Source organism: Cryphonectria parasitica, assembly GCF_011745365.1.
Source record: "Cryphonectria parasitica EP155 unplaced genomic scaffold M406scaffold_6, whole genome shotgun sequence".
NCBI lineage: Eukaryota > Fungi > Ascomycota > Sordariomycetes > Diaporthales > Cryphonectriaceae > Cryphonectria > Cryphonectria parasitica.
Window position 1 is genome coordinate 883264 of NW_024468914.1, and position 19226 is coordinate 902489.

A 19226-nucleotide genomic window follows, 5' to 3' on the forward strand; every position below is an offset into this window, starting at 1 on the left:
ATGGTGGTAATGCAGAGCAGTCGGTCGGTAGCCTGATCAAGTTCGTATTCCAGGGTGCCCATGGCGTGAATCTCCTTGATAGCCAGTCTCTCCAGGCGACAGGCTCTGCACACGTCCTCGTACGGGTTGATGACGATCTCGTCTGACAGCTCCTCGGTATGCTCCGCGAGTAGCTCAACCTGATCTTCAGCACACTCTACTAGGGTCTCCACCAGCTCTTCACACCTATGTAGGTCCAGATCAACCATGCCGGCAGGCCCTGTTAGGGTGGCTAGCGTGTCCAGGGCAAGACGAACCTCAGCGTGGATACCACTCTGCAGGCCCATGACGAGAGCATGTACGTCGATGTTGCCAAGTGCAACGACTGGTGGTATATCGGGTTTCCAAGCCTCATACTCCTGCCCAATCTTGCCGGCAGCCTGCACATTGAGCCCACCGTGCGTGAAGCTATCAGCCACGTATCGAGAGCAGGGCTGGTATTCCGTCGGGTCCCTCGCGAACGGCGCCGTGTACGGCAGCAGCTTCTGCTCGTCTGCAGGCACGCCCTGCGCTTCAGGATGTGCGCTGCCAGGCAGTGGTAACGACATGCTCCCGTGCTTGCTCGCAGGTGAGGGCAAGGCGATGTCGTCGTGGCCAGGCGTCTGGCTCTTGGACACACTGTTGCGGGGATGTACTTGTACTTGCCCCCCAGGTGGTTGTGGTGTCGAGTAGCCATTGACGCTCGCTTGCATTGCCCCTGGGGGTATCGGTTTTGAAGGTGACTGCATCTGCCCCTGCTGCATGCCCATGTGCTGTCCTGCTTGCATCATGCCCTGTTGCATCTGCCCTGGTAACATGGGTTTCTGCCCGACGGGTATATTGGCGGCGCTTTGCTGCTGTTGGTGCTGTGGCTGGTGCGGCGGCGGGTGCTGCTGCTGTGGCGGCTGCTGCTGATGTTGTTGCGGATGTTGTTGTTGTTGTTGTTGTTGTTGTTGTTGTTGTTGTTGTTGCTGCTGCTGCTGTTGCTGCTGCTGGCTCCGAAGTGACCGATAGTGATCCTCAAACGCCCTGAGAGAGCGCTCGTAGATCATTTTGAACTGCTGAGGCGCCATAGGCATCTGATTAGGATGGTATCCGAGCGCAAGCGAGATCTGCGCCCAGCCGTTGCGCTGGGTGACAGAATTGAACCCGCCATGCTTGAAGACAATCTGGAACAGGTTCATGAGGTTGATAGGACGGTCGCCGAGCGAAGGATTAGGGTCAAATGGCAGCTGCTTCTGTTGCATGAACGTGGCGACCTGCTTCATGAAGTTGTCTGCCCCAGTCTGAGCTCGCATGCCTTGCTGTGGCGTCATCCCAGGCTGTTGTGCGCGCATCGCAGGGTTGACGTTTGGCGGCATTTGCCCATTGGGCATCTGCTGCCGTGCCATGTAATTCCTCTGCTGCTGCTGCTGCTGCTGCTGTTGCTGTTGCTGTTGTTGCTGCTGCTGTTGTTGTTGCTGTTGTTGTTGCTGCTGCTGCTGCTGCTGCGCCATGTTCTGCCCAGGTACCTGACCCTGCATCTGAGAGGGCATCTGCATACTTCCCATATGTCCTTGTCGTTGCATCTGCTGCTGCATCTGATACATCATCTTCTGCTGTTCCATAGGATTGCGAGCCTGGGCCATACCGGGGGCGAACATCTGGTTGGGCATCTGGCCCATCTGGCCCATCTTGCCCATTTGTTGCATCTGCGCCATCTGGCCCATCTGGCCCATACCCATCTGGCCTGGTTGTTGCATCATGCCCGGCTGCATCTGACCCATTTGTTGCGGCATCATCTGCCCGCCCATCGCGTTCGGGGTGGAGGGAGGTCGAGCGGGTGAAGGGCTCGGAGCGCTGAAGCTCGGATTATAACCCTGCGGGTAGCCACCTTGCTGCATGCCCTGCGGCATGTATGAGTGTGGCTGAGGTGTGCTGCTCTGTTCGGAGGGTACCGGTGATGCTTGAGGTGCAAACTGCTGCTGCTGGGCGGCGGGGGAGAAGGGGTGAGGCGACGTCGTGGACACACGCTGCGGCACGCTGCCAGGTCGCATCGGGTTGTTGCCCATGATGGGCGAGGGTGTCGCGTTTGCAGACCCATTGGCCTGCAGGTGCGGGTATGGTGATGGCTGGCCCGAGCCAGGTTGTTGCATGGCGCCAGCTTGTTGATAGCTGGGGAAATTGGCCTGTTGGGGCGTGTCGGCGCGTGATGTCGGCAGCATGCCAGGGTTCTGTCGCGGCGAGCTTGCGATGCTGTCCTCTCTTGGGCGCGGTCGCTTAGAGGGGATGACGGGATTTGTCTGATACATCTGGTTGGGGAAAGACGGCGACGCGTTACGCATTTGGCCATTCTGCATGGCCATCATCTGCGCTTGGTATTGCGCCTGGTTGAACTGGCCAGCGCTAGAGTTCGCCATGAAGGCGGAGGGGTCCATCATTCCCGAGGCTTGGGCTGCATTTGGGTCGTTCATGTTGGGGAAGCCGTTGCCATTGTGGTTGGGGACAGCAGCCTCGTTCATGCCCCAGGCTGACATGGTTGGAGGCGGACGACTATTCGCGCGATGCGAAGAAAACGACGGCGGCGGCGGCAGAAGAGTGGGAGGGGAATAGAACTCGGAGTTAGGGCGCGACAGCTAGTACTCTGGTGGAGATGACGATAGTGGTCGAGGCTGAGAAAGAGACGTCGACAGTGGCTGAACCCATCTGGCTAAAAGATGGCCTCGAATGGTGTGTCGTCAATTAAGGTCTGTGGGGAGAATAGAGACGAGAGTTAGACACAGCCAATCATCAAAACAGAACAGGTACGAGGCATCAAGATGAAAATTAGCGCGAGAGTGACCGCAGGTGATACGCGACGGGGTGTGGAAGGAGGTTCAGTCGCGTCAATCCAGGTCGCGATGCGATGCGATGCGATGCGATGGGAACTGATTGCCGCAGCAAGCTTGCAGTGAGTGGGCAGGTTCAGTTGTCCTCGCTGGGGGCTGTGTTGGGGGGGGGGGGGCGGCGCGGATATGGGACACAGAACAGTGATCTGATCCGGTCCAGGCTGCCAGGGACTTGTTGCAGCGCTTGCCCACAGTGGAAGGGTGTGGCTGGACAGTGAGCGATTGTGCAGGTAAGGGGGGCTCACTTAGGGGAAGAGGGGAAAGATGGTCTGTGTGTTGGGGTGGAGCCCTGCTAAAAAGCCCCTTCTGTGAGTGATCTGGTCTCTGGTTACAACCAACTGTGAAGGTTCAGAGACCACAGAGGGCAAAACTAAGGCCGACAAGGGGGAGGGGGGGGGCAACGGTGGAATAGACCAACCAGAATACAAGAAATCAAAAAAAAGTCGCGGGCTTTTCCAAGGTTAAGTTGTAAAGGGGGGACATCAAAGAGGGAAGGAAGAAAAAAATTAAAAATCAAGTCCAAAACAAATTAAAGAACAATAATAAAGTACACAAAAACACAGTGCAAATGAAATAAAATAAAAATGAGAAAAACTTGCAATACAAGTATAGCACAGAAAACAAGAAGGATCAAAAGAAGAAGATAGAGAGCGAGAGAAGATATTACATGTGTGCACGAGCAGAGCGGGTGGTGTGCAGTATGGTTTGGTGCGCTCGATGTAGATAGTGAGGGCAAAGTTGAAAGAGGCCAGTTTTGTAGAGAGAGGCTGACTCGCAAATTGGGCAGAAGGAGAGGGGGGTTTCCGTTGTGGTGGGTGCTGATACGTGATATGTAGTATGGCTGTGCAGTAGTAAGTGTGCTGTGCTGGGGCTGCCCGCTGTAACAAGAGCTGCAGTGAATCAAAGAAGAAGAAAAAATACCCAGCCAAACAGGCCACAGGAGGTCGACGACTTGAAGCGACGTTCAGCAGTCGCGCCGGGCAGAGGCCATCAAATCAGAGGGGCAGAGCATCGAAATGAAAGCTCAGGAACAAGATTACAGCAGGTAAAGTGCGGAAACAGGGGCATGTGGCAGAGCAAGAAAGGGTCATACGTACCGGAGCAGCGATTGATTCGTGACCGAACCGACTTGAGTTCCATGGGGGAAAAACGAGAGGAGAATCTTCCCACTTGCTCCCCGCGGACACGCACCGCTCGCCCTGGTCTTTGTCTTTGTCCGCCTGTCCAAACAAGCTAGACCAGAACAGGAGAGGCGTGAAAAGGACAAGAGGCTGACACCCCCTGGCGTGAGCCGAGGTAGTCAATCCATCCGCCTTAATCCCGTCGACAGCCGCCTAGCTTTGATCCGCTCGACCCTGTTTCTCGTTTCATTTTTCAGTCCGTAGTATTGCGTACAGCACAATGAGCCTGATGCCGAGTGTGCGTTTGTCGACCAACTGGCGTTCCTGAACGGTACCTGACATATACGACATTCCCAGTTCCAAAGAAGAGGGTGATGGGGAAGAAGAAGAAACATGATGTCACCGTCCGCAGCTGGTTCGAGGAGGTAATGGGTGTCCCAGATATGGTCGTCGAGTTCAAACCCAGTGTTGAATCTGAGGAAAGTGCTGAACGGGTGGATGGCTTGACCCCATTATACCTCAGTGAGGAGCTGGGTAATAGGGTTCAGCGGAGTCTGCCGAACACACGCAAGATCAATAACTCTTGTGGTTCGTTCAGCTTCAAAGACCATGGCGCACAAATTCCAGGCAGCCTACCGCTCTCATGCCCTGCCAATTCGGCGACACGCCACAAGCGTTTGGGCCTGTCTCTCCCGGGAGCCAGATGACCAGAACCAGACCAACTAAAAACAGATCAGATCAGCCGGTTTGTGTTTGAGTCTTCCTCCTTGGCAGGCCAGCCAGCTACTCCCTGGCTCCGTTCTGATGCTGCGCTGAGTGCATAAGAAACTTCCAATGGTGGTGGCGATCACTTAGGAGGCTGCCAGGCTGCCTGCTGCTGCTGCTGCTGCTGCTGCTGCTGCTGCTGTAGCAGCAAACCATGCTTTGATGGATGGATGGGGCCCCCGCTGTAGTAGTGGTACCCTGCCGCTGGTGCTGTATTGTGCTGTGTTGTGCTGTGTGGCAGGCGGCAGATGGCATTGGCAGCGGGTTGGTGTGCCCCTGGTCGGTGGTCACATCCCCACCCCTTCCAGCCCAGTCACTGTCACTTTTGCCTGGGTTGGGTGGGCTTGTGTGCTGGTGATGGGAAACCTGGGACGTTGTTGTGCCGTGTTCTTTTCCTCTTTTCTCTCTTTCCTTTATCTTCTTCTTGGTATTCCTCTTCTGTCTGAGCGGTGGGCTCAGGGTGAACCACGCTCTTCTTTACTCCAAGCCATCTCAGTTGCGTCGCTCTCTTCAACCCATCTTAGAAGTAGGCGTGTTTTCCTAGTGGTGCGGAGCCGTTGCGTCAGGTCTAGAGTACCAGCTGAGAGAAGGCATGAGCAGCAACAAAGCGACAACAAGGCGAGAAAGAGGAATTGTGAGATTATGAGAGCGAAACAGACGGGTGCAGGATGAGAAAGGAGAGAAAACAGATGAGAAAGGAGGGGTGCAAGAGGGAGTTTGGCCCAGGTCGAGGAAGTGCCTCGAGGTACTCTTGTACTTCCGTAGTGCCGTACCTCGTGCTCTTACCTAATCAAGGGCCCCTACTGTGGTAATAAGGCATCAAGGAGGGAAGCCACGCCTGCAACAGCCAACAGCCAAAAGCAACTTTCTCTCCCAGAGGTGTGCCTGTCCTAGCCCCATTGAGCCAACCCTCATCAGTCATCCGTCCATTCGGATAGGTCGTTTTCAGCCACCACGATGCATCCATACCCAGAAAAAAGAAGTGCTCTTGGGGCCCTTGAATTCTGATCATCTGAAAGTTTTTTCTTCTTCTTTTCTTTTCTTTTATTTGATGTGCAGCCAGTCATACATCCATACGGAGGGTTCCGAGACAGCTTTGTGATTGGACTGGGTGTATCGCTAGGTAGCACCTGCCCAAATAGCAAACTGCGATGAGGGAAAGAAAGAGACTGGTTTTTAGTGCTGTAATCAAAAGCCTGACTAGGTTGGTCCCTCTACTTAGTAGAGATCATTACATACTCGCAATTGTTCTCCTAATGTCAATGACAGACCTCGAGCTCTTCCTTCCTTCTCCTTTCATCGAGCACGATATCTTCTATGATTGAAGGGGCCACCGAGAGATGAACAGATCATTGCAGAGCCTGTTGTGGCCTCTGAGGCCAGAGGATGGCTGGACCTTGAGGCTGGACGGTTGCACCGCCTTGCGATAGCTCTACTACTGACTTCTGGCATTCATGTCAATACCAAGGCATGCTGGGCAACCTACCTGCCGATGCTCGCAGGCAGGGGTCGCAATTCACGGTATCTCTAGCTGCCCTGCACGGTTTATTGGCCCTTAGCCTCAAACTGGTTGTCAGACAGCTTCCCGCAGCCACGAGACCATATGTTCGTCTAATAAGACCCTTTTCGTGCTACCAGCCTTGGGGATGCTCCCGTATTTTTGGCCTGGCCGACGAAAGATAGCGGCGTTGTGTATCGTCGCCTTCTCTCAAGGAGAATTGCGTTGCGAGCCCAAGGGGCAGACACTGTTCTGTCATTCAGGTGAACGAGGCGATCTGATCGAGGCTTTCATATGTGCTGACCGCCGTCTTAAAGAACAGAGACAGCAAGTGTTAGCAAAAGACCAGGCTCTCAGGCGAGGTAGGCACGAGGGCCATCTAGGGGAAATAGAAGCTTGTCTCTCACCAATGACCACCGTCGTCCCATTCGCATAATCTGCCCTCACAAGGAATAAATACGCCTCTGCCACATCCTCCGGCCACCCCACAAACCCAACACTGAGTTCCCGCGCCCCCTTCGCCCACACCTCCTGCTGCACCTCGCGTGAGTGGCCCTGCTTGTCCCACAGCTCCGTCCGGCACAGGCCTGGCACCACCGTGTTGACGCGAACCCTCCTGCCAACCAGCTCCAGCGCCAACCCCTGCGTCAGCGAGAGGAGCCCGCCATTTAATGCACCTCCAACCGCCGTGCCTTTACTGGCGCGCAGGCCCACCACGCCTGCCGTGAGCGTCAGCGAACCTCCTGGCACGACGATGTCGTCGTGCGCGGCTATGGCTTTGGCCACCACGACGCTGCCCCAGAATTTGACGCCGAAGAGATGTCTCGCATCGGTGAGGTCTGCTGCCGCGAGAGGGCCGCGGATGGCCCCGTCGACGGATGTGAAGATGATGTGGTCGAAGGGGGCGGCGGCGCGAAGGAGGGTCGTGAAGGCGGCCTCGTCACGGACATCGCCCGCGTAACCCCTGACGAGAAGAGGAGCAGGGGTGGAGAGGTCGATCGTTGAGTGGCGGGAAGCGTTGAGGCGGTGGATGGCGTCGTTGACATGGTCTTGTTGGCTTGAGATGATAGTAATGTGGGCGCCGTGTTCAAGGAGGACGCAGGCTGTGCCAAAGCCGATGCTGGGTGGGAAAAGGAGGAGTTTTGTCAAGTTAGCTCTGTTTGTGTCCGAAAGAAATAGGAGGGGAAACCATGTATGTACCCGGATGTGCCTCCTATGACGGCTATCCTCTTCCCTACAAGCTTGTCTCGACTTGATGGTCTCGTCATGATCTTCATGGCGCGTCTTTGAAACTTGCCTGGCGAGATGGCCTCAATGTAGACCTAGTACGAGGTGGTGGTTCTGACCAGACAGTGGAGAGTATATATGAGCGTTACTTGAGCAGCTGAGCAGGTAGCATCGGGCTGAGGGCGGATCATCCAACATACGCAGCTCTATGTTGCTGTGTGCGTGAGAAAGAGAAAGAGAGACACAGTGAGGAAGAGAGCGGACTTCCATCTTCGATCCTTCTGCCACCACCAAGAAAGGGATTACAGAGTAGATTTTATACCCACGAACGACACGATCGATGCCAAGCATCACGTTCGTGCCAGTTCAGCCGGGTCGACAGCTACGTCCCTCCTCTTGCCTCCTCCTCCTTCGCCCTCTCAGACGCACGCGGCACGGGGATTTATCTACCAACGGTACAAGCGAAAGCCCTGCAGCTGGTGTGGCATGCAAATTAGTTGGTCTATGTCTAATGGCGCGTGAGACAACAGCGGAGGAGGCTGGAAGGTCTTGGCAAAATGCACGCTTCGAGGGACGATGTGACTGATCTTCCTTCTCAAACATTGGAAAAGGTCGATTAGGCTTATGGGGTTTACTGCAGCCATAATCAGCGAACCAAATGGCAGTTCGTCAAAGATCTACGATGTACAGACAGTACATCCACTCGGGCGGGATCACATCAAGGAGCGGGCAGCTGGAGGCGGGAATGTTGAAGGATCCCCACCCCTCCCGGCACATACCGGCCCTTTTGCACCGGCCCCCAGAACCGTCTTGTCGAGGCTACTGCATGCCAAGGAGGGCGAGACTCTGCCACTCGATCAGAGGGCAGCAGGCGCGCGAGGTGTGCCGTGCTGAGCCGTGGTCTAGAAGACATGGCATGAATGCAGAGCAGCAGGGAAAAGTAAATATAGTAGCTGTGTGTTCAGAACAGTCAAGTGCTGCTCTACAGGCTTGGAGCGTCGACAACAAGCATTCATGGTTTACATATGCCTAACAAAGTTCCCCCGCACCAAGAAAACGCCAACACGCTGGTCTTGCGTCTCTAGCGGCACTTAATAAGCTTGTCTCTCAAGCGTGGGGAAAGGCAAAAGGGAGGTGGACTGGACCCCTGATAGAGGGAAGGGGATGTATTGGTCTGCGTATGGTAGCATTCTGCAGCCCTCCATCCCCTCAAGGCTTGAAACTGAGCTCCAGCGGCATGCGGGGCGCTGCCGTTTCGTGCAGAATCGCCGTCTGTCCTGATTAAAATTATTTTTCTTTACGATACCTTGAGGAATCATGTGAAAGATGTCTAATCTTAGTTGTTGTCGTCATATAAGTCTTGTCCGTCCTGCACGTACATGCTGCGAAGCACTTAGCAAGTAAGAAGGACAATATGCTGTGTTTTTCATTTTGCATCGTTTCACGAGTGGTAACAGTCGAGACCATTTCACCTGAGACCTCTCAACCACCTCACGAGCACAGTGTAACAAGAAGACGAAGATGAAAGATAACGACGATGACGATGATGAGAAATGTAGGACATCTCCAAGCACGAAGCTGCAGACATCAGATGTCATCAAGATACTTTAGTTGATCCTAATGGGTGACAAGAAATGGCTCCTAGCCCCCCCCCTTGTCTTCTCCCTGGGAATCTGAACCAGGTGGTGGATCACCACAAGGAACTCTTCATACTGGAACCTCAGAAAACGGCTGAATTGTGTACTAGTCTCCAATACTGCCCGAGTATTATAGAGACTTACACAATGTGTTTTAGAGTCTCTCTTCCAGATGCTCTGAAGAGGCCGACATGCTCTGCACGCACACGCCCCCAGTTCGTGTGGTGCTGCCCGGGGGGGAACAAGCATTTTGTCGCCCTTGAAACGCGCGACTCGCCTGGGATCAACCGCCTTTCCCCTTCGGGTCTTTAACCGCCATCGTCTCGTCTCGAGTCTGTTTGAGCCTCATCCCGGCCCCGTCGTCTCAGATGCGCCAATGATCGCAGTCCACCCAGAAGGATGGTCAAGAATCAAGAAAACCCTCTTCTTCTCTTCCTCTTTTTCTTCTTCCTCCTTGGATTCAGGAAGGCAGCTCCGGAGCTCACCTCAATCAACGCAACAAACTTTCACGCTGGACGGCCCTTTTCCATTCTTTTTTCTTCTCCTTTCGCTCTCTTGAATACAGCAACTGGTTTTTGCCGTACTATTTAATTTTATCTCCACCGACATAATGGCGTCCCACAAGTATGAGACCGTGCAGCTCAAGACGGAAGAGCACGACCACGACCACAGCTCAAGGTCCAGCACAGAGGTCGAGTCGCTGATGGGCGAGGAGGAGAAGTCGTCATGGCAGACACAACAGATGCAGAGGAGGTCCAAGAGGCAGTCGCTGCGCAGCATCCTCAGCTCTTCGCGGTGGATGCTGGACACAACGTTGCTCATCATCATTCTCGTCTTGTTGGTCCGGAACCAGATGAAGGAGCCGCCTATAGACCAGTGGCAGGTCGTCGGCGATATGACGGGTGTCGGACCAAGCTGTTAGTCATTCATGATATATACACATACACATACGGACTTTTGAAGGGTTGCTAATGTTGTTTCACTTGTTTAGTTAACCAGAAGCTGACACGGTTTGAATACGACACATCGTATGCGCCGATGAACACATCCGAGTTCTTCACCGATGAGGTTCTACAGAAGTGGAACAATCTCATGCCTAGTAAGGACGACCAACAGCCCTCTTTTCCTGCTTCAGCATATGATCACTTACTAACAAACTCTTCCCTGTCTGTCAGTTGGCATGGGCTTCCAATGGGTCAATGACACCTACAAGTACAACAACCTCCCCCACCCCATCCAGTGGTACGAGGGCATGACCGTCTTCACAACGTCCGTGACGCATCAAATTCACTGCCTGGTACGTTTCGTCCTCTTGTTACTTGATATCATTGTCATCATAATTATCCCTGCTAACCAACAATACATCATCTCCAGTTCACCATTGCCCAGACATACTCAGGCCTGTCCTCAGGCCACCCTATCCCAGAGGACCACCACTGGCACATGATCCACTGCATCGCCTACATGCGCCAGGCAGTGCTGTGCGCCGCCGACACCGCCCTCGAGGGCAAAGCCACCACCTTCCCGGATGACAACTCGGGGAGCGACGGCTGGGACGCTACGCACGTGTGCAAGGACTATGATCAGGTCAAGTCGTACCTGGAGAGCGTGCGTGCGTATGACGACCAGCTGATCTACTAAGGGATGGAATAAACATGGCATTTTCACGGCGTCAGGGCGGGAAATATAGGAGAACAGTCTCGTACAAAACTTATTCTTGTGAAGTGCAGTAAATATATACATGCATACCCTCACTTTGGAGAGTGACATTTTGAGATTTTCCTTATTTTCATGTTCATCACAGGCACAGATGTCTGGCTTCATTGCTTGCGTTGACAACTGGTCAATTAAAGCACTCTTGATGCTGCCTTGGTTTCGAGATGGAGCAGCGAGCCATTGCAAAGAAAAGTCATGCCGTTCAGCTGGCATTGCACAGCCACCAAAGTTAGCCATTCACAGACTTCATATCTGATATTGCCCATGCCGAGTGGGTTATATGGTCTTGCTTCAATACCTGGACAAGAATAACACATGCATATCTATAGGTAAATAATAGAGGAGACAGACATGCATGCTATGACCTACCTTAGCGGCTGAGGCGGCACGACGGGTTCCTCACCCTGGAAACTTGATGAAAGGGATAAATGATTAGTCGTCCTACAGAAAGTGGCTGTTGGCTGTTGGTGCCGTACAGCTGATCCGTCCGCCGGCTGAACGGTACCGTGGTCTCTTTTGTTGGCGATCGTGTTCTTAGGATTCGACTGCTTGGTCAAAAACTTTGAAAAGGCAACGCGGCTGTGCAACTTGGGTAGTCATAGCACCTAAAGCAGAGTGTTGTTGGATATGATGGATTATATGAACGACGAAGCTGAGTGAATAAATTTGTTGCCATCTCTCATCTTGCGTGAGTTTGCGGCCTCCGCCAACCGTACTAAGTACTTAGTCAATTGACACACACACATAAGATATTTATTGCAGGATTCTAAGTAGCATTGAAAGGCGGTATGCTTGGTTGGTCACCAATATTTTGGCTAATTGAGTTGTTGACTTGTTGGCACGCAGTCACCGGGGACCGAACTCTGTAGCGACACTCCTTCAGATGGCCGGGTCTGCAGCCCCGGGCGATTTCACATTGCACTTTCTTATACTCTGTAAAAACAAGCGCATTTAAAGCTAACGTCGTGCAAGTCTAGTTAAATACGAAAGAGACAAAAAAACCCTGTACGTCGCAACCGAATTCCCGCAGGATCCGAAGGACACACTCGGGCGCCACCTGAGCCACGAAGAAAAGCGCGGGGGCGGCCGCTCTGTAACGATCGATCTCCTCATGCCGGCACAACAAAACAAAGCCCCCCAACCACTGCAGAGCAGCGATTGGAAGGGCCGGGGGCAGAGTGACTCTGTGTGGATCCCCTGGCCGCTGCAGTTGGTCATCTTTCTTTTTTTCTTATTTCTTTCAGCCCCTCAGCCTGGCTTTGCAGCTGAACGCGGGTGGAAGGAGGCCGCTGGGCTAGTTCTGGCCATTGGGTTTCAGTGGGGTCTGAAGCCTACACAGCAGCAGCGCGTTGATTGGTGAATTCATTGGCATCGTCCAACCAGAACGGACAACCAGGCTGCAGCGGCAGTGTTTACTTTGGCTGCCTGCAAGAGAGAAAGAGAAAGAGACAATGTCCGGCCGTTGTGTCTGGCCTTTCCTGGAGGGAAGGGGGACTACGGCTGAGCTCCATGTGTCTTTTTCTTTGCTGTCTCGCGCTCCGTCAATGCATGGATGCATGCCCACGCTGGACCCCCCGTTTTCTGACGTGTCTGGCGGCGCGGTGATGCCTGCGCGTGTGGGTTTCTGAGTGTGGTGGCACTGCAGTTGGTCGGGCAGCGGAATCGAATCCTGGCTCTTTGAAAGAATCCAACACTCTTTTTTGTTTGAGAGCTGGATATACTAAATGATGAATAAGTAATTGAGGCAACGATGTATATAGATCTCGCTCTCTCCCTCCCAGCTCTGAGCTTTATGTCTTGGTCCTGAGAGTGGCTGCTATCGCTGCTTTGAATTCTTGCTTACTTGTCAACGTCTTCTGAGCTGACAGTAAGAAAAGACACTCACGATCGTCATACCATGGTGCAACTCACACAATTTGCTGCGCTTCTTGCGCTCCCAAGGGCTATTGTCGCCTTGGACACCCGCGCAGCACAGAGTTCTCCCTCCATTACTGGACCAGGCTTCATCCATGCACCTCTCAAGAGGGCAGACGTCCCTGTAAATGTCGAGAGAAGATCGTCCGTCACACGCAGAGCATCCTCAAAGTCAAAGACGGGATCTGCAACCGTCGGGAATCTGTACGTCCATATTCCCTCTACGCACGTCTTTCTCGTTCCAGGTGGAACAACAGTGTTAATACAGATTCGACCAAAACAGGCAGCGGAGATACTCAATCAACATCACAGTCGGAGGACAGGACACCATGCTCATGATTGACACCGGAAGCTCTGAGCTCTGGGTCAACCCCAACTGTTCCGTGGCCCAGGAGTCCGTTTCGCTGGGCAGTGACTTTCTGTCGGACGAGTTTTGTCGGAGCGTAGGACAGTATGACCCAGCGTCTTCAAAGACGTCCAAGAAAGTAGGGACTATGAACACGCTGTCTTATGGCGACTCGAGTCAGACTGTGTATGACTATTATACGGACACGGTTGAGGTGGCTGGTCTAGCTATTGACAAGCAGCAATTGTGAGTTCTCCTAGATTGTTTCCACACTCGTCCCGTCACCCATGAGGGGGAGGAAAAAGTTCATTGCTTACAATCACCCTTTTTCCTTCTTCTTTTTAGCGGCGTGACTTCGGAATCGACTGGTGTTGCCATTGGAATTCTTGGCCTGGCTCCCAACAACTGGTACGGATACAACAACACGCCGCCCTCGGACAACAGCGACCTCAACGCATTGTTCTCTAATGCCAGCTACGAACTGCCGCTGGCCAACATGGCCTCGCAGGGTCTCATCAACCGCGCAGCCTTCAGTCTGGTGAGTTTTTTTTCCTGCTTTTTTACAACATCACTCACTTTTCTTCTTCTTCTCCTTTGTCACTCTTAAGCTGACATGGATCTGGCGCAACAGGATCTCCGCGACGACAACGAGACCACCGGATCCCTCATCTTCGGTGGCATCGACAAGGGAAAATTCTCAGACATGCTAGGTGATCTACGCATCTTCACATTCCCCCAGAGCTATGACGGCTACACGTGGCCCATCTACTCGTACAACATCTCTGTCAGCAGCGTAGGCGTGACCACGTCGGAGGGGAGCGATACGCTCAGCGGGTACACGTCCAACTTTTACGCCTTGCTGGACTCGGGCACGCCCAACAACATTATTCCCACGGGTTATCTCGAGCCCATCTGCGACGCTTTTGGCGCCCAGTACAACGGCAGCTATGGTCTCTGTGTGGTGCCGTGCGCCACGAGGAATGCGAGCCTGGGTGCAGTCGAGTACGGTTTCGACGGCACCTCGGGGTTTGTGCTTCGTAACAACTACCGCAACATCATCTATGAGACCAACATTGTTGACTTTGCCCTCATGTTCGACACGACCGTCGCTGAGCTGGCCAAGGACTTGAACCTCACCGGCATCCTGTCGGCCGAGGACTTGGAGAATCTCAACAGGTTCAACGGCCTCGACGACGTGGACGACGATGCTATCAGTGCTGACCAGAGCGACGGGTCGATCCCTGATATCTGCTATCTTAACACGTTCGAGTCGGACGAGCCGACATCCTGGATCCTAGGTGCGCCTCTGCTGCGGGATGCGTATGCCGTGTTCGACTGGGAGGTGCCTCAGATCCTCCTGGGGCAGGCAGCCGACTGCGGAACTGAAGTAGTTGCCTTTTCGAAGGGCACGGATACGAATGCCATTCCTACGGTCGGAAATTGTCATGCAGAGGTGCCGACTTATGTCAGTCTGGCAAATGCCACTGCGTCGGCGGCTGCGGCGCTCAAAGGTTCTTCGAGTAAAAGCTCGAGCTCGTCCTCGTCCTCGTCCTCCTCGTCTTCTTCCTCTTCCTCTTCCTCCTCCTCCAAGACATCTGGCTCGGAATCTGTGAGCATTGGCGTGGGCGTGGGCGCTGCAGCAGCCGGAGTGGTGATTCTCGGAAGCGGAGTGTTTATCTGGAGGAGGATGATGGCCAGCAAGGCGAGATCCATGCCCATCCCTGGGGCGGACTCGGAAATTCCTGCGGCCGATGAAGCCAAGATTCCTCTTGCGCCTGAGTCGACGGAGGAGTATGGGAGGCTGAGCCAGGTGCAGACGCGTTACGATAGCCCAGCATACGATCCTCAGGAAGGCAGACTGTAAAGCAGGATGAATGGACCCAAGAAAAAGAAAAGGTGGTGGTGGCAGGCTTATACCAATAATACTAATTTACTAGACAGAATGGTGTTATTCCCCTTTTTTTTTTTAAAAAAAAAAAAAGACAGAAGAAAAAAAAGAAATACTTGAATATCTTCATTCGTTGCGTATGACAACCACCATCTTGGCACCGCCTCCACCAGACTCCATAATCTCATGAATCTCCTGTATATCCTCCATCTTGAACTCCCTATAAGGGATCTTGATGCGTCCTTCTTCAACATCTCTCACCAGCTCCTCCCACGGCATCCGATGGAAATCATCCGGCCCTCCTCCATACGCACAGAGCCTCACCCGGTTTGGCACCGCCATGGGACTGAACCTCTCCATCTCCCATTGCCCACCCTGAATTCCCGTCATACACAGAGTCCCCTTGGGCCTCAGACACGCCGCGCTGTCCAGGAGTGTTGTCGTGCCCACGAGCTCCAGACACTTGTCAAACCTTGTCTCTACTCCTCCTTCTCCACCACTCCCCAGGACTTTCTCAGCTATTGACCCGTCGTCGATGAACACTTCGTCCGCTCCAGCCTCTCTCAGCATGTCCTCGCGCTCCGCTTTTCTCGTCGTCGCACCTATCCGACTCGTTCCAAACCTGGCCCGCAGGAGCTGCAGCGCACAGATCCCCACCGAGCTCGTCGCCCCGCGCACGAGGACGCTCTCGCCAGGCTGCACGTCCAACCCTTCCCCTTCCAACGAGCCCCACGCCGTCTGCATCATCTCGGGAAGCGCAGCGATCTGTGCGACACTGACCTTCTTCGTCGTCGTCTCGTCAGGCACCCGCCGCAGGTTCTCCTCAGGCACGCAACAGTACTCTGCATAGCTGCCCGGGATCTGCCGCCCCAGCCCGCCCATGCATGTTGCAACACGCTGGCCGAGGGGGAACCTGGGAGGGGTGGAAGAAGAAGAAGAAGAAGAAGAGGAAGAGGAAGCATTCAGGGAGGCCACGACGCCTACGCACTCGATGCCCATGATCAAGGGGAACTGGAGACCTGGAGAGTGGCCTTGGCGGGTGTACATTTCGGCACGGTTGATGCCGAAGGCGAGGATGCGGATGAGCACTTGGCCTGGTTGCGGAGCGGGGATGGGGATGTGTTGGATTTGGAGGACGGAGGGGGGCCCTGGGGTTGCGCAGACTATGGCGCGCATTGTCTTGGGGATGGGAGCCATGACGGTAAATTGCGATGGTGGATGGGGAGGAAGCAGCAGACAGTTGATCTATGTGAGTATAGGATCGAGTTGATGGATAGAACTCGGTACTTTTGAATGTTGGCAAGGTGGAGCTCTTGTCAGATGTGTATAACACACTAGGTCAAGGTGGTTCGGAAGCGTCGGAGTTCTCTAGAACCGATGCCTAATTACCAAGTCACGTTCAGTACAAGTACATAACAGACAATGATCGGACTTGTCAGCTATTATACAGGATATCATATGGTGAACCTATGGTCTGATACTGAACGTAGCTAGAACATACTCCTTGACCGTCATCATCTTAATTCCCCTCTGCCCATTTAGTGTCTCATGCAAATCCCACGACACACCCTTCCCATCCCCAAAGATGCACTGATACTTGTACCACAAAGTATCTGGATTCTCCCTCAGCCTTGCCCTGAGAAAATCCATCCTCCACTCCTCCCTCGCCAGCCCCAACTCCAGCGTCTCCTCCAGAATATCCGCTAGCTGTCCATACGACACCGTCTCCCCGGCAATATAAACCACCCGGTCCAGCGTGCTCTCAGGGTGCCACACCATCTCGGCCGTCATACGCCCAATATCAACAGGCGTCGTCACCGTCACCTTGTTTTCCCAGCTGCCCAAGGCCCGCACCGTCGGGCTGCTGGCCTCGAGGTCCACGACGCCAAAGTCTGGCAGGAAAAGGTAGCTCATGAACAGGCCTGTCGAGATGATGGTCCAGTGCGTGCTGTGCTGGGATCGTAGCAAGTGACGGACCTGGAGCATCTCATCGAAGAGCTCGTGGGCACTGCCGTGGCCTATGGCTTCATAGTCTACGCCAAATTGCCATGGGCTTGAAAAGTGATCAGAGGGGGCTCTGTTAGCAAGACTATGATGGATGTTATAGAAAGAGAGATATAGAAAATAAGGAGAAAAAAAGACAAGCCTACAAGTATCGCTTCACACCAGCCTGCAAAGCCGCCGCCGCCGACTTCAACTGCGTTCCCTTGGGCAACCCATACCCGCCAGCTTGGATCACAACATCGTATCTCCCAAAAGTAGCCGCGAGAACAGAGACATCATCCTCAACAAAGTTGCCAGGGACGAGATGTGCGCCTAGGGACTGGAGCCTGGTGTTGGAGGCCTGCTTGGCTGGTGACGGGGCGTTGATGGACTCGGACCGGAGGAGCATGTGGAGCGGGGTCTCGGAGGGGCGGGCTGGGTGCTGGGCTAGGGCGGTTAGGATAGCCTCGCCCAGCTCGCCAGCGCCTACGATGAGGATGGAGAGAGGGGTGGACATGTTGTGCTGGGGTGGGTGCAGTTATTAGTGGGTCTGAATGTTAAGACGTAGGCGGATAGGAACTAAATTAATGAATAGCCAGTCTGCCCATGACCTGCGACAATCTTGTCTGAATCGCAAGGCGTTTTTAATTATGATGACAGCGTTGTGAATGGGAAGGGAGGGAAGAAGGGAGGGATGAAGGGAGAAAGGCAAGAAGAATATAATTGAATTAGAGACTTGTCAAGTTATAAAGCATGCTAATCCAGTCTCTGAAACAAAGTGAAGAGGTCCTGACAAATTGAGAAACAAATAGTCATTCAGCCTAGATGAACCATTATTCAGCAGTCTCTGGCAGATCGATACTTTGCTAGGTGTGGAGTGATATGACTTGGGCTTGGCAATGGAAACAGCCACCGGAATTAGGAGTTACTGTTGGGTCTGTACAAGTACATTCTTGTGGAGAATGTCCTTGTTTCCACTCCAAGAGATGACGGATGTTAGAAATAGGCAGTCATTTGGAAGCAATTGAAAGTGGTTCCCATTGTATAGCTATCTACTTACATCAACATGGGAGTGCTGTAATCCTACTAATAGCTGTAACTCACAAACATGTGTTAGAATGACAAGCAATACTTAATGAGCAGCAGTGATTCACATGGAAATGAGTAGGCTTTCTCTTTACGCAACTAAGCTCCGTTATAAACTCAACTGCTTTCTCTACCTTTCATTCGCCACACCTCAACACAGACAACTCTCACAGCCCCTCAATCCACGTCCCTCGAAACTTCTAGCTGAACCTCGTCTGATTTCTTGTAGAGCAGGCCTTAGAAGTATGCAGCTTTTCTTCACCCCTGGCAACTGGAAAATACTCCCGTACCCTACCTGATCATAGATGGAACCCATGAGACTCCGCCCTGCCAACACGGCCTGTATACGAGTTGGGACTCTTCCTTAGCCGGATGGCCAAACATTGTCGCTAAAACCCTGGCTGAGACCTGTAATCACTGTGTGTAAGCTATTTCGAAATGGTTCATCGATTATCTAGAAAATCGCTGGGCAAGAATTGGGAATGTTGCATTGTCTGACCTTTCAAGCCGCAAGGCCCCCTGCTTGGGAATGGGGGAAGAGCGCGTGCTGTGTGTATACTGCGTAAACATTGATATACAGCAAGATAGAAGAGACGGAGCAAATAATCACCTAGACAGCGGAAGCACCACCAATTCACTTGACGTGAAGCATTCAAGCAGGTGGCGAATTGATCTGTAGAAATACCACGAGAACGCAGTTCGGCACATGCGTTTGGGTCACAACAGGTGTGTCTACCATATCTTGAAAGTTATATTTGATGTGATGCGTGTTCATTTCCTTGGAGAATCAGTCAATTGAAGTTTAAGGCAGCAGGAAAATCAATCTTCTTCTTATCCATCCTATGTGCTCGATTACGGCAGCCCGTCATTACTGTCGTCTGGTGGCGAAGAAAGTGACGAAAGTGACGAAAGTGATACCAAGATCCTGGAGCCGTACGATCCTAGCATTGACAACAACTTTGAATACCCGATATTAAATGCCCCAAGAGAGTGGGGCAGGGTGAAGAAACCTGTGACGAAACCAGTGGTCCAAGACCCAGTCCCACCCCAAGCTTCAACGTCGTGGACCACGCCCGAGCAAACTTCGTCCGGCTTCTCAAGCAAGGCTGGAGGGTGTCCGATCTGTGCCGGATTGATTTGCGCCTGTCGAATCCGAGGCG

At 53.2% G+C, this 19226-nt stretch overlaps 5 protein-coding genes across 5 annotated transcripts; 2 read left to right on the forward strand and 3 right to left on the reverse strand.

Annotated features, from left to right (window-relative positions):
* Positions 1–5924: 5924 nt before the first annotated feature.
* On the reverse strand, positions 5925–7546 carry M406DRAFT_108544 (uncharacterized protein; the record flags this gene model as incomplete). The annotated part of the gene is made up of 3 exons (XM_040915306.1): positions 5925–6579; positions 6677–7389; positions 7470–7546. The coding sequence occupies 3 exons, from the start codon at positions 7544–7546 to the stop codon at positions 6560–6562; spliced, it is 810 nt and encodes a 269-aa protein (XP_040774214.1). The 3' UTR covers positions 5925–6559.
* Positions 7547–9609: 2063 nt separating this feature from the next.
* On the forward strand, positions 9610–10759 carry M406DRAFT_279313 (uncharacterized protein; the record flags this gene model as incomplete). Its single annotated transcript, XM_040918379.1, has 4 exons — positions 9610–10050; positions 10125–10232; positions 10309–10430; positions 10508–10759. Coding segments are annotated over exons 1-4 (789 nt in total), but the record flags the coding sequence as incomplete, so codon positions are not given.
* A 1987-nt stretch (positions 10760–12746) lies between these two features.
* Positions 12747–15063, forward strand: M406DRAFT_352272 (acid protease; the record flags this gene model as incomplete). The annotated part of the gene is made up of 4 exons (XM_040922677.1): positions 12747–12967; positions 13047–13355; positions 13455–13647; positions 13741–15063. The coding sequence occupies 4 exons, from the start codon at positions 12747–12749 to the stop codon at positions 14971–14973; spliced, it is 1956 nt and encodes a 651-aa protein (XP_040774216.1). The 3' UTR covers positions 14974–15063.
* Positions 15064–15123: 60 nt separating this feature from the next.
* Positions 15124–16173, reverse strand: M406DRAFT_48425 (uncharacterized protein; the record flags this gene model as incomplete). The annotated part of the gene is made up of 1 exon (XM_040924364.1): positions 15124–16173. The coding sequence occupies one exon, from the start codon at positions 16171–16173 to the stop codon at positions 15124–15126; it is 1050 nt and encodes a 349-aa protein (XP_040774217.1).
* A 263-nt stretch (positions 16174–16436) lies between these two features.
* On the reverse strand, positions 16437–17500 carry M406DRAFT_94269 (uncharacterized protein; the record flags this gene model as incomplete). The annotated part of the gene is made up of 2 exons (XM_040926270.1): positions 16437–17050; positions 17148–17500. The coding sequence occupies 2 exons, from the start codon at positions 17495–17497 to the stop codon at positions 16465–16467; spliced, it is 936 nt and encodes a 311-aa protein (XP_040774218.1). The 3' UTR covers positions 16437–16464.
* Between the last annotated feature and the right edge of the window lie 1726 nt (positions 17501–19226).